The sequence below is a fragment of the Mus caroli genome, unplaced genomic scaffold (assembly GCF_978045245.1).
Source record: "Mus caroli unplaced genomic scaffold, Mus_caroli_1 scaffold_7, whole genome shotgun sequence".
NCBI lineage: Eukaryota > Metazoa > Chordata > Mammalia > Rodentia > Muridae > Mus > Mus caroli.
This window is the reverse complement of record NW_028227262.1, coordinates 36,089,520-36,104,592: the sequence shown is the minus strand read 5'-3', so window position 1 is coordinate 36,104,592 and position 15,073 is coordinate 36,089,520. Positions and strand designations below refer to the sequence as shown.

Below are 15,073 nucleotides of genomic sequence, written 5' to 3'. Positions count from 1 at the left end.
CACACATGGACATTGACCAGTTTGTTTCACCGCACACGGACATGACCAGTTTGTTCTATTGCACACAGGACATGTCCACATGGTGTTTCTAGATACTTGCTCTTCCTGACCAGCGTCCCTTCAGTGAATACACAATTTCACTGTTAAAGTGTTAATTTGTGTTTCACAATAGATTAGTGATTAATAAAACTATATCTTTTCAGACTAATGAAACTATCTTTTTATGTAATTCTTGTAGCATCTGAGCATCTTCTTTATTGTCTTTTCACACTCATACCCATTTTCTTAATGTGGCACTTACCACATTAGAGTTTTTTATATAATGCATTATACTCTGTCAGACCTAACTAAGATTTACAGAGACTTTATCTTAACCAGTGGTTGGGTTTTTTTGTTTTGTTTCGTTTTTAGTTCTTTTCAAGAGCAAATGTCTTAAACTCTTGTAATCTGAAGTTACATCTTCCCTTCTATGGCTTATACCACTGTAAAAGAAATCTGCCATCTCTGACTTACAAGTCTTATTGTTTCCCTTTTGAATCTATGTATTACTCCTCTATTGTCTTACTGCCCTGGCTAGTATACACACTACACTACTGAATCAAAGTGTCGATCAACATTTACACGCTGTTGAAAATAGAGTAATAGGTGACATAACTTCACAATTAAACATCATGCATATCCTCTACTAAAGTAAAATATTTACAAAGCATGCATTTGATAAAAAATAGTTGCAATAAAAAGAATAACAAAAATTCTGAAGACTTCAACAACAAAGAAATGAACACACCTTTTTTCTTTTTTTTTTCCAAGACAGGGTTTCTCTGTGTAGTCCTGGCTGTCCTGAAACTCACTCTGTAGACCAGGCTGGCCTTGAACTCAGAGATCTACCTGCCTCTGCCTCTGAAGAGCTGGGATTAAAAGCGTGTACTTCCACTGCCAGGAAAACACACCTTTTTATTTTATTTTATTTTATTTTATTTATTTATTATTTTAAGGAGCAAAAGATTAAGCTAATTTATTTTAAAAAATAAATAAAAGATACAGTGATGCAGACAACTATATCATAAGATCCCATTATATGGCACCAAGAAATGACAAAATTAAATAGTGAAGCCTAGATGGGCATGTCAAGGCATGCTTGTCACCCAGTACTCAGAAAGCCAACGATCCTGACCACCTTAGCTTCCAAGAACTATGATGTCTGTCTCAGCCCCTGGTAGTTAGTAACAGGCTCCCACTGTATTACCTGATAAGTGCCGGCAGACTATGGTGCTTCTCATCTTGTTTTCGCTCACACAGCCCTGTGCTACCTGTTTGCCAGCATCTAAAACAAATGTTAACTTATTATTTCATCAGATTCATTTTTTTTAAATGGAGGAAAATAAGTCAAATTTGTTACTCCATCTATAGAGTAGACTTGTACATTTATTTTTACATTTTGGAGAGGGAGAAAATTTTATGATTTGCTTTGTTTCTGGGTTTTTTTTTTTTTTTTTTTTTTTTTGGTCTTGTTTTGTTTTGGCTATATTACTGACCTGCCAAGTAACACTGGACCATTCTCAATAAACAAAAATAGACAGAGAAAGAGAGAGGGGGAGTGGGAGGGAGAGAGAGGAAGGTTGGAAGAACGAGAAAGAGAATTAGCCAGAACCCAGAGCAATAAGCAATTTCAGTCCTCATTAAATTTGAGGTTAGAGATGTAACTCTTCCAGGAATGCTAGCCTACTACATGCAAGACCTTAAATTCAATCCTTAACACTGCACAAATTAAATTAAATTTAAATTAAAGAGGCAGGCAGATCTCTGTGTATTCTAAGCCAGCCAGGTCTATGTAGCAAGTTCAGGAACAGCCAGGGCCATACAAATAGACTCTGTCTCAGTCTCAGGAAAAAAAAACCTAAGAAATAAAAAATGAAACCATCAACTAAGTAAAGAAATAACAACTTCCCAGTTAACAAAAACAGTAAGGTGTCACCTGGCAAAGACACACAGACAGCCCACTTCAGGGAAAGGGAATAATAAAGCATGCGAAGATGCTAACGAGAGAAGGAAACCCATTTTTGACACAAATCTCTCAGTAGCGGAAGAGCTGTCCCTGCAGGCCTGGGGCACAGAAGTGCTGTCCCTCTGTACAGAAGAACTGTCCCTGCAGGCCGGGACACGGTGCAGTCCACATGCTTCTATGCCTGCCTGCACCATCTTCTCACATAGAGCTTTCTGAGAACTAACTCGTACTTGCCAAGTTCTTGGTGATGATGAGCTCAAAGCTGAACGTTAGTCACAGATCTTAAAAGGCAGACACCACAGACACCCCACTAAAACCCAGTCTCTGAAGCAGCACTAACAAGATTATCTGAACAAGAATCACCATCATTTTTTTTATTACTAAAGATGTAAAACAGCAACTTAAGTTCCTTACAATAAGCACGTTTCACAACTTACGATATTTACTGTGAATTTCCTCAATTTCCTTCTCTGTTTGGTTCTTTGTAAAAACCATGACCTACAAAAAAGAAGAATATTCAGAATTCCATCCATCCAAAATGACAAAAACAGAAATAAATGCACAAGTTTCAAAAATCTCAACTGTGGTTTTTTCAAACAGAGGAAGCCATTGTCTGTGTGTGTGACCTGCATGTTTGTCTCCTGCCTCAGGCCGTACGATCAACAGTGCACTCTCACTCACCACTGCTTTCTCAGCAACAGATTTTAATTAAAAAAAGGAAGGGGGCAACCTTTGCCTCAAAACCAGTGGCATCCAGGAAGGAAATCCCACCGTGGTTAAATACTGTTTCCTACTTTAACAATATTACGGTGAAATCTGAGAGGTTGTTTATATAAGTTAGGATATGTGCCTGAGTGTGTGTGGTATTACATGCATGTAGGTATGATGTGCATGCTTGTGCACATGAGAAGACCAGAGAACACCGAGTGTTCTGCTCTCCACCCTCTGCCTTATTTTCTTGAGAGAGGGTCTCTCACTAAACCTGAAGCTCACCTGGTGAGCAGAAAGCCTCAGGAATCCTTCTGTCCCTACTCCCCACAGCACTGGAGTTACAAGCATATAGATAGCCATGTGAGATTTTTCACATGAGTGCTGAGATTTGAAATCAAGTTCTCATGCTTAGACACCAAGTGACCCTACCTGCTTAGCCATCTACACAGCCCTCGTTGTTTATATAACTTAACAGATGTTCATGTTCTAATAAGTAGCTTGGCGTAGTTACATATTTTAAGCCAAGTTGAGACTCATTTGTGAAGAGATTTAAAGTTTTGTTTCTTCCCATAAATAGAAACATCCCAATAAAATTTGTAAAGCATATGTATCCAACTTCAAATAGTTGAGAAAAAATAAAAATTAAAATACCAAAAATCAAAACACATATAAATGTTTGTATCTAGGAGATAAAAAGGTGGCAGGAGATTGCATCAGGTAATAAATCTTTGACAGTAATGGGTAGTACCATTTTGTCTACCTTCCTGTGCATGTAAGGCTCTTCAAGTAAACTACTAATTGGAAATGTTTGGTAGAAGAAAGCAGCCATCTACAAAGGATGGGGTGATGGGGGAGCATGGGCAAAGTTCAATGATGTGAATGTATGAAAGCACCACAAAGAGACCCGTTGTTTATGTTTCCTAGAAACAAAAAATACAAGAAAACAAGAAGACAAATTTCTTAGGCAGTCTGATTTTTCGGGTGTCCATGCCATTTCTTCTTTCTGCTCTGAAGCTCACATGAATCTCTTTTCTAATTCTTGAAGTCCATTTTATCAGTTAAAGTATGTTTCTATATTAAGAATATTACATTAGAAACAAAATCCAAGATAGCCAAAACAATCCTGAACAATAAAAGAACTGCTGGAAGCATCATCAGTCCAGATTTCAAACTGTATTATAGAGCATCAGTAATTTAAAACACATGGTATTGACATAAAGAGACGTATTGATCAATAGAACAGAACCGAAGACCTTGGGACAATTCCACATACCTATAAACACCGAATTTTTGACAAAGAAACTAAAACTGCACACTGGAGGAAAGAGAGCATCTCCAATAAATAATGCTGGTCAAACTGGGTCGCTGCAGGTAGAATAAAAACAGATCCATATCCATCACCCTGCACAAAACTCAATTCCAAATGTACCAAGAACCTCATTGTAAGACTAGATATAGTGATATTCTAGATCAGAAAGTAGGGAATTAGCTTGAACTCATAGGCATAGGAGAGCAATTTCTGATCAGGACATCAACAACACAGGCACTAAGACCAACAATTAACACATGGGCTTCATTTGTTATGAAGTTAAAAGCTTTTGTGTAACAAGACACCATCATTCGAGCAAAGTGGTCGTCTTCAAAATATGAAATCTGATAGAAGGTTAGAATCTATAATATATAAAGAACTAAAAAAAAACCTGAACATCAAGAAAACACAATTTTAAAATGGGGTACAGAATTAAACCATCTTCCAAAAATGAAACACAAATGGTTAAGAAACATTTTTTAAATCTTCAAAAACCTCAGCATTTTTAATATCTTCAATATCCTAAGCCACCAAGAAAATTAAAACTACTTTGACATTTCATCTCACCCCAGTCAGAATGGCCAAAATCAATCGATCAAATTGTGAGAACGCAGGGAAGAAGAACACTTTTCACTGCTGGTGGGAGTGCAAACAGGTAGACACACTATGGAAATCAGTATCAAGACGCCTCAAAAAGACGAAAACCAGTTTACCACAAGACCCGCTCTCTCTGTCTTGAATATATATCCAAAAAACTCAACATGCTACTACAGAGACATTTGTTCATCCATGTTTATTAGCACTCTAGTCATAATAACCATATTTCCAGATAGCCTAGATATCTACCAACCAATAAATGGAGTTTTCAGCTGTTAAGGTAAGTGAAATAATGACATCTGCAGGTAAACAGATGGAGCTAGAAGCAATCATCAGGAGTGAAGAAACCTAGATCCAATATTGAATGTTTTCTCTTATATGCAAATGTTGGCTTTTAAGTTTAGATATACATATTTCAATCCAAATAACAAAGGTTAGATAGCTAGCAAGAGACCAGGGAGCGGGGGTGATCTTCCAAGGGAAAGGAAACAGAATAGAGTATTACTAAAGAGATAAAGAGGAAAGTAGGAGGATCAAATGGAAAGGAGAACTGGAGGGCAGAATAAAGGAGGGAATACAGAGACACACCTAACACTAGAGGTCTTTATAAAGCCATATGGAAACCCAATAGTATAGAAGCTTCCAAATACACACACACACACACACACACACTCACAAAAAGTATTTCATACCATATGAAATAAACTTAAATGGAGTCACCTGATAATGAAAAAGACAATGCCTCAGTTAAACATCTTATGCTATCAAATGAAACCACCAGTGACATGAATGGTTGTTACATTTTGTTGAACTTTTCCAAGGGTATCTCAAAGACACTTCCAAATATTACAAGCTATTGTCAAAGTTATTGGTTATTCTCTATAGCCTAATGGTTAGGCCCTATTATTGAAGATACACCTTATATCAAACAAATAGAAATTGAGCTGGTGTCCAGCTCAAAGCTAAACCCCTGACTACTGACTAGTGTTTATGGTACTGGAAAGTATTCTTGAACATTACCAGAAAAGTAATTATCAATATCACCCAATTACAAACCCTGCAATCTACAACAGAGACTTGCCTGCAAAATATACTGCTACAATAATGGCACAAATGTCACAGGAATAAGCAACCACTTTTTAAAATTATTTTTAAGGCCCACTCCATTAGTTGGAACTCATACCTGACCCTGCTAAAGTGGTCAAGAACCTCAGACTCATAGACTATGGGCCTAGAGGAAACCCTACTATTATTCTATAAGTGGAACACAGCAATAAATGATTCCTAATGACATACTGATATACCCCTATATCAGAGCATCATTCAACATCCATCAGAAAAGATCCTTCTTGTAGTAAATACCAATTAACAAAGAGATTCCCAACTGGACAATGGTCAGAGAGTGAGAGACTTTGGAACACTTAACCCTTCATGGGCCATCTTTATCAAATATCTCCCCTCGGAGTTCAGGGGTCTATGTAGAAAAGGAAGTGGAAAGATTTTAAGAGGCAGAGGAAGTGGATGGCCCCTAGAAACAGTGTCTTCAAGATACAACAGGACTGATACATCTATAAATTAGAGACTGTGATAGCATGCACAAGACCTGCACAAGTTCAAACCAGACAAAATCTCAGCGTGGAGAAAGGGAAGTGAGCATAAAGCCCCACCCCTAGCCAAGGGGCGATTCAGTTTTCTCCACTGGAGTCACTTATGCCCCCACTCCAAGCAGCTCTCACGCCTACGAGTACATGGCCAATACAAAATAGAGTCTATGCGGTGTATGTGGGGGTGGGGGGGTTGTTGTTGTTTGTGTACTTTGTTTTATTTTTTTTTGTCTTATTCTATTTCTTTTAGCTTTTCTGAGTTTTTTGTTGTGTTTCTTGGACCTTTGTTGTTGGAGAAAGAGAGAAAGAACAGCAAATTGGGTGAGCTATGAAGTAGGGAGGAGCTGGAGAAGGAAAAAGAATTAATTAAAATATAAAAAAAAATTAAAAGGAAAATTTAAAATTAAAACTAAAAAAAAAAGGTATCACATTAGCTGGGAGTGTTGGTACACGCCTTTAATTGCAGTATTTGGGAGGCAGAGGTTGTTGTGGATTTGGTCTAATGCTGCATGTATTATGTTAATTTGATCTCCAAAATTGCAGGAGAATCTGCATGTCTGCACAAGATGTCGACAGAGCCTGCCCCGAGTTGGTTTTGATACTGGTAAATAAAGTTGCCAGTGGCCAGCTGAGCAGGGAGACAGAGGCAGGACTTAAGGATTCCCAGACAAGAGAATGAGGGAGGAGCAGGAAGGAGAGAGCTGCCATGCCAGGAAAGGAATAGAAGCCACCACGTCTGAGGCTGAGGCATGCCAGACAGAGAGCACAGCCTGAGAGGACTGCAGGTCTGGGTCTGGGGCAGCCAAGATGGAATATAGATTTTCGTAAGTAATAACTCAGGAATATCAGAGTGGGGTGTATTAGCCATTGGAAGTTTGGACGTAGCCCAGCCATTGAACTGTTTAGGCATATTAAAATATAAAGCTGGGGGAGGGGTGGGTAGCGAGGAGTGCACTGCCACCGCCTGGACCATTTGAGTAGTTATTTGGGTACAGTAACTAGTAGATCTCTGCTGAGTTTGAAGCTAGCCTGAACTATATAGTGAGTTCTAGGCCACACAAAGCTAGTGAGACCCTATCTCAAAAAATATATCTAAAAAGAAGATGAAAGGAGGAGGAAAAGGAAGGAAGAAGGAAAGGAAGAAAGGAGAAGAGAAGGAAGACAAGGAAAAGGAGATGATGATGATGATGGTGACGGTGACAATGACAACGACAACGGCGAAGATGACGAAGACTGAAGAAGACGACGATGACACTAATAGGCTAAAGAGATAGCTCAGAAGTTAAAAGCATTTGCTACTTTCAGAAGACCTGTGCAGAGTTCTCAGACAACTTATCGGACAACTCACAAATGCTTCTAACTCCAGTTCCAGGAAATCTAATAACACTTTTGTCTGGCCTCTCCATGCAAACAGGTGTCCATAAAAATATAATATTTATTTATTTATTTATTTATTTATTTATTTATTTATTTTGGCTTTTTCAATGCAGGGTTTCTCTGTATATCCATGCAAACAGGTGTCCATAAAAATATAATATTTATTTATTTATTTATTTATTTATTTTGGCTTTTTCAATGCAGGGTTTCTCTGTATAGCCCTGGCTGTCCCAGAATTTACTTTATAGACCAGGCTGGCCACAAACTTAGAAATTCGCCTGCCTCTGCCTCCCAAGTGCTGGGATTAAAGGCATTCGCCACCACCACCCAGCAAAAATATAATCTTAAGAATATTATATTAAATTTCCTAGATGGTAGGCAATTGTGTTATAGCTATATAACTACCTATTTTCTTTAAATCAGATTATTAAAAGTTGGCCCATGATTCATAGAAGCTTGGGAAAGGTAACTTTGAAAACTACATTTCTTTTATTTTTTTTAAATTAGATATTTTCTTTATTTACATTTCAAATGCTATCCTGAAAGTTCCCTATACCCTTCACCTGCCCTGCTCCCCTCCCACCCACTCCCACTTCTTGGCCCTGGAATTCCCCTGTACTGGGGCATATAAAGTTTGCAAGACCAAAGGGACTCTCTTCCCAATGATGGCCAACTAGGCCATCTTCTGCTACATATGCAGCTAGAGACACAGGCTCTGGGGGTACTGGTTAGTTCATATTGTTGTTCCACCTATAGGGTTGCAGGCCCCTCTCTAGCTCCTCCATTGGTACATTTACACAATGGAGTACTACTCAGCTATTAAAAACAATGAATTTATGAAATTCTTGGGCAAATGGATGTATATGGAGGATATCATCCTTAGTGAGGTAACCCAATCACAAAAGAAGTCACTTGATATGCACTCACTGATAAGTGGATATTAGCCCAGAAACTTAAAATACCCAAGATACAATTTGCAAAACACAAGAAAATCAAGAAGAACGAAGACCAAAGTGTGGATACTTCATTCCTCCTTAGAATAGGGAACAAAACACCCATGGAAGGAGTTACAGAGACAAAGTTTGGAGCTAAGACGAAAGGATGAACCATCCAGAGACTACCCCACCTGGGATCCATCCCATAATCAGCCACCAAACCCAGACACTATTGAACAATGCCAGCAAGATTTTGTTGAAAGGACCCTGATATAGCTGTCTCTTGTGAGGCTATGCCAGTGCCTGGCAAATACAGAAGTGGATGCCTCACAGTCATCTATAGGATGAAAGCTACATTTCAAATCCTGGTCCTATGGTCTCTCCTAAGAGCTACAAAAGTCATCAAGAATAGCAGAGTAAACCCAGAACTCTTAATGTTTATGATTGTACAAGATATTATAAAGATTTTTAAATCTCAGAATAGTCTTACTTTTCCTTTTCTTTTGATGTGTCCTAATAAGATGCTGGTTTCAGTGTTCAGACCATAGCTGCTTGGCCCCAGGCACCAGGGCAGAGCACCACAGTGGCAGGAGTAAATGGAGATGGCGAGCCTTTACCTCATGGCAGAACAGGAAGCACAAGCAACATTGGCTTTTTCTATATGACTCCAGCTTATAAGCAAAACTCTACTTGGGGCTATACTTTATGCTATAAGTCTATTAAACACAAACACTGTCCAAAAACATGAGCTGTAAGGAAATCTTGATACTCTAAATAGCACTGTGTCCCAGTACATTTTCTACCAGGAAGAATTTACAAAGGCTGGCTCTTAATTTTAAAAGTTCAATTCAACTTTTCCTTCTGCACTCCTACATAAACACAGAAAGAGACTCACGTACATTTTCATTGAGTTTACTTGCTTCAAGGCGCATCCTGGTCTTCTCCATGCTTTCAAGTTCTTGGACGATTTCAGCAGCTATTAAAATAAGGAGGAAGGAAAAAAAAACTATCACACTGTCTGATCATCATTCTATATCAGGTTCTTAACAGTACAGCAAGACAGGTGGTAGAGACATGCAGATTCCTGTCTTCATTTTTGCAAATTTTCAAAAGTAAGTGTAGTGGTTTGGAAGAGAATGGCCTCCACAGGCTCATAAATTTGAATGCTATGTCTCCAGTTAGTAGGAATGTTTGGGAAGGATTAGGGGGTATGGCCTTGTTGGAGAAGGTGTGTTACTGGAGCTGGGCTTTGATGTTTCAAAAGCCCACTTAGGCCCAGTATCTATCTATCACTCCTCTCTCCTCTGTTCTCTCTTCTCTCCTCTCCTCTCCTCTCCCCTCCCCTCCTCCCCTCCCCTCCACTCCCCTTCCCCCTCCCCTCCCTTCCCCCCCTCCCTCTGCCTAAAATTTGCATATCAATGTGAGCTCTCAGCTACTGCTCCCATGTTGGGCCTGTCTGCCAGCCACCCTGCCTCCTGGCGTGAAGGTCATGAACTCACGCTCTGAAACTGTAAGCAAACCTTCTATTAAGTGCTTCCTTTTATAAGTTGCCTAGGTCTTGGTGTTTTATCAGAACAGTAATGAAAATAATAAGTTTAGCAAAATATCAAAGTAGTACATTAAATGAAGAGTATGGAGTTTTAACATATAACTCTTCTATGCATTAAAATTAAACCTTATAACATGTAACTTTTACCTTCTCTTAATATATAAACTGTAATTTTAATGAAATATGAGAATTAATTTACTACTATGAGTTAAGTTTTTAAGAGGATATCCACTCTAACTCTAATATATTAAATGTAATAAAACTTAGCAAGGAGAGAAAAAGATTTGCAAATACCAAGGGACATGTCCTTGCCTCCAAAACCAGTATCTGAAGGCAGTTTCCAACCACTCAGAGCAGGAGATCAAGAAAATGTCCTGTCACACATTAAATGCCTTTCTTTAAACACAAATGGTGCAGACTTTGCAAATGCTGCCTTTCTGTATCAAAAGCCAGTCTATTAAACTACATGAGGTACAGAGAACTGACATTCATCTATACACAGTTATATGTGAAAAGTTATTAAGTCTGGAATTTAGTTCAATACATTCTATAGAGAGGCTTTAAAAGGGGCACAGAAAAAACTAGGATTGTTTGATAATTGTTCATACTGGAGGAGGATACGTGGGGAAGATAGGAGCACTTCTCCTCTACACCCACTTCAATCTGTACCCACTGCAAAGACTCCTTCTCAAGCCTACTTCAAAATTCAAGCAACTTCTTCACTTAAAAGGTTTTCTTCTCCAAGCACTGAGCTGTATCTGCCTCCTTAATATGGAAAAACTGATAGAAACAATGTAGACAATATCTTCTGTGAACAAGAAATGTTCATCTCCTTGTGAGCCTTCTGAGTCATGGCATAACACAAAAGCTGAGGTATTTACACTCCATCCAATGCATTAACACAAGTACCATTCTGGCACACTCCACAGTAGTAAGAAATATATGTTATATTATATTATATATTAAGATTGGGGACAAGCCAAGGGCTTAAGCTATCTTCAGAAAGACTTCTAATTCTGCTTAGGATGTAGAGAGCTAACAGCAGCATCGCACTCAGTATAATGACAAGGAAAAGCTAGACAATCTATGCAACTATAATTTTGTTTGAATCCATCAAAGTTAAAATCAAACAGCAAGTACATGCCCTAAAATCCCAAAACAGGTGGCAAGGTTGGGATGGACCATGAGTACCAGGTCACAAAAAGCAATTCCCAAGAGATAGACTGCAGTGACCCCACAACTGAGTAAGATCCCAGCTAAACTTTTGATGGATTGCAAAAGGACAAGGGTGGCTTCCTAGAAAGTTGAAAAACACTGAGAGGCTCAGACACAGGACAGCAGTGGCAGGCTGTTTCTACAGAATGCCAGCACTCCCATTTTTCTGCTTCCTGGCACACTGAGATGGTAGGAGACCCAGCTACACACTCAGCATCACAGTCTTCGTCATGCCTTCCCAACCATGTCAGCGCAATGAATGAATTGAAATAAACCTTTTCTTTAAGTTGCTTCTTAGCTATTTGATCATACCAATGAGAAAAGTAACGGATACAAAAAAAGTTAGTAAAAAAACAAGATGGGTCTGGTGGTACATGCCTTTAACCCCAGCTTGTGAGAGGCAGAGGCAGGTGACTCTCTTGAGTTCAAGGCAAGCCTGTCCACAGAGAGAGTTCATCCAGGGCTACACAGAGAAACCCTGTCTCAAGAAACCAAAAGCAAAAAAAACAAAAATTAGGACAGAACAATGAAGTCATTGTTGTAAAGCTGGCCATGTTGTTCATAGGCCTTTGGAAGTAGCATGGAGAAGAATTGTAGAAGAGTGAAAGGCTGCAGGCTAGAGTCCTAGAATACTCTTAGGACAGCTTGGTAGGCCTCTGTGGTTGGAAAGAGGAGGACCAGAATGCTGAAATGTGGACAATGGAGACTGTACTCAAGAGGTTTCAGAGGGCAACAGAGTTCTCTAAGGACTAGAACTACACTAGAGGTCATCTGTGTCATGCTCTAGCAAACAATCGGACTGCATTCCACAATTTTGACTATTTCAGTGAGGATGAATTTAAAAATAATAGGCTTTGTTTAATGGAGAAAGTCTTACAATAGTATAACATTCAGGCTTTGGCATGGCTACTGCTCAGTGCATTTATCCTAATTCATAAAAAACAGAAAAATATAAAAAATGTGCAATTTAAAAAGAAAAGGAGCTCTAGCATGGGTAAAGTAGTAGACAGGCTGCTGGCTGGTACTGGTGACCCAAGCCTTTAGTCCCAGCACTGAAAAGGCAGAGGCAGGTGGATGTCTGTGAGTCCGAGGCTAAACTGGTCTACAATGTTCAGGACAGCCAGTGGCTTGGGAGGAGAAGGATTCGGGGATAGTCACAGTAATCTCAGGAGGCATTTTCACTTTATGAAAATTTACCACACCATGTACTTTTCTGTTTTTATATCATTCTTCTTGTTTATAAACATAAAGTAATTCTAAATGTTCTTACCTATAAAGAACTCCAAAATGTATGGATGGCAGACTAAGAACTATGGGGAGGATCCTGACATTTGTATGCATCAGTACCACCTAAGGATGTCTGTTTATGTATAATAATCACAGTAGAAGCATCCACTGAGCTCTAACAACTTGTAAGGTACTGCACTGGGTGTCACCTCGAAAGAATACAGCATGGAGGATTATAATCCTCACGCTACAGATGAGAAAACTGAAGGACAGAGATGTGATTCGCTCACAGTCACTCAGATTAAAGGAGGAGGAGTGTAAGATGCTACATCACTCTTTACCACCTTGCATTCTCTGGAAAGAGACTCAAAACTGCCAGCAGTGATTCTCTGAGAAGGGACCTGGGGCTGTGAGACAGCCTGAGAGGAAGACTGCCTTAGCACAGTGTTCTACAGGTAGCTCTTAAAATTCATTTGCTTATCTTACCTACTACCAAAAAAGTACTTACTAAAATTCTTTCTGTGGTTTATAATCTCTGAGCTACATACTTACTTTATGCAGAGATGAGCACAGGGGTATTACTTTACCTGATTTAGGATGCAAAGCATCGCACTGGGCATTATACATGTGCACAAATTCCTGATGCCTTTTAATAAGCTGCTGTTTGTTTCCTTGAACAGATAAGCCATACTGTTTCAGCTTTTTCTTTAAATCACGATCAGAGAGCAAGTTATATACAGTTTTGGGCAACGGCTTCCTTTTGTGAGCAGAACTATGACAAACAAACAAAAAAGATCTTAGGATTACTGTGAATTATCAAGTATTCTCAGATAAAACAGTAAGTTTCCTTCCCAACACCTGACTGACAAGAAGAATAGTTGAGACATTAAGATAAAAGAAGAGGATGGGAAGACAGCTTAGTCAATGGAGTACTTGTTTCATATGCATGAGTTTGGTCTCTAACATCCATATAAAAAGTTGGGGAGGTAAAAACAGAGGCATCCTTAGAGCTTGCTAGCTAGCTTGCCTAACTAATGACCAAGGCCAGGCAGGCCCAACGAGGTAGAACAGACTCCTGAGTATGATACTCAGGGTTGACCTCTGGCCTTCACACACATGCTAACATACACATGTACCCCAAACCATGAGCATGCATACCCACACCCACACAAAGGTGTGGTATATTCCGACTAGAGGTTCAGCTCTAAGGGTAATTAGATGCATAATAAGCAGTTTTCAAAGTGGTCTTCACAATTGCAATCATTTCAAAATTACAACAGCAAATTAGTAAGATCTTAAGACTAAGAGGGTTTAAAATAAAAAAGATTAAAAAAAAATAAGCAAAGAGAGTTCATAAAAGGCTGTGCGTCTCAAATTTCAGGGGGAACCTCAGAACTACCAAGACAGCTCAGTCACTTTCCCCACAGCATCCAGCTACATAGTACAGGCCTGAACTTTCCAGTTTCCCAAGGTAAATCTGACGCAGTGGTCCAAAGGTCATACTGGGAGCACTATTACAGTCCAGTATAGATACAATAGTTCTACTCACATGAGGATTGTTCCCTGACTAAATTATGTCTTTTATTCTCAATCAGTAAAGCCCGAAAGCCAGAAATAACTACTTAATTGTAAAATGACTGCAACTTTAAGAGTCTTTTTCCAAAATCTTTCTTATAATGGCATCCAACTGGACTCCACAAGACTGATGAAATTATGGTAAAATAAAATCAGAGTAGGTAGCAACAACTAACTCACTTTACAGTGTGTGTGACAAGTACAAAGGAAGGAGTGGTTCATTAAGTCTCTAAGCACAGCATTCATCCAGGACAGACTATTACATTCACAACTATGAAATGCTAATAAATAAACATCTGTGGTGTTCGGCAGCATTCACAAGGAAAGCACCATCAGACGTCGACCATCTCTATCAAGAATTTGAGACTCTGAAGCCAGAGAAACATCTCCCCAAGCATGACATGCACTGATCTTTTCCATGCTGAGTGGGTGAAGCTGAATATCATAAGTCAGGGGTCTCAGAACCAGGACATCAATAGAAAAGAGTTCTGCTCTGAACCAAGTGACAGCTCCACACAGGATGGGGTCAGGGTGATCAGCCACACTCAGCAGTGACCTTCAGTGTTATAAAGGAAAGACTGTAAAGCATAGAGACCCTTATGTGACCAAACCCAAGGCCAGGATGTAACTAAACAGATTCAGGTCCATGTTTCCCTAAGTATGTCTAAACAAATTTGTAAGAAATACTTCTGAGGACAAAAAATAAACAGAAAAACTTGGAGTAAAGCCAATTTAGGAATTGGAAAACAAAACCAACACCAGCAGCTATCTCAAGTGTAGGATCTCTCAGCAGTCTACTGAGTGACATGGTACAGGCTAGTTCTAAGTTGCATTGGGGACCAACTGGCAAGGCTCTCTGTGCAGCCACATTTGGAACACCATTGGACAGAGCTAGAAGCATTAGAAGAATACAACAGAGCCTTCTGGAAAGAGAACAATCCAAACAAGATCATAAGTACAAATTCTCTT

At 39.2% G+C, this 15,073-nt stretch overlaps 1 protein-coding gene across 6 annotated transcripts in view; it reads right to left on the bottom strand.

The window, feature by feature from the left end:
• Rad18 (RAD18 E3 ubiquitin protein ligase) overlaps positions 1-15,073 on the bottom strand; it is a 73,922-nt gene that overhangs the window by 39,955 nt on the left and 18,894 nt on the right. For 3 of the 6 annotated variants that reach the window (XM_021164897.3, XM_085840191.1, XM_085840193.1), the window contains 4 exons: positions 13,117-13,301; positions 9,438-9,514; positions 2,443-2,503; positions 1,247-1,324 (listed from right to left, as the gene is read on the bottom strand). In XM_021164897.3, the coding sequence (XP_021020556.1) occupies positions 1,247-1,324; positions 2,443-2,503; positions 9,438-9,514; positions 13,117-13,301 (401 nt within the window). The remainder of the gene's footprint in view (positions 1-1,246; positions 1,325-2,442; positions 2,504-9,437; positions 9,515-13,116; positions 13,302-15,073) is intronic. The other 3 variants (XM_021164899.3, XM_021164900.3, XM_085840192.1) reach the window with 1 other exon arrangement.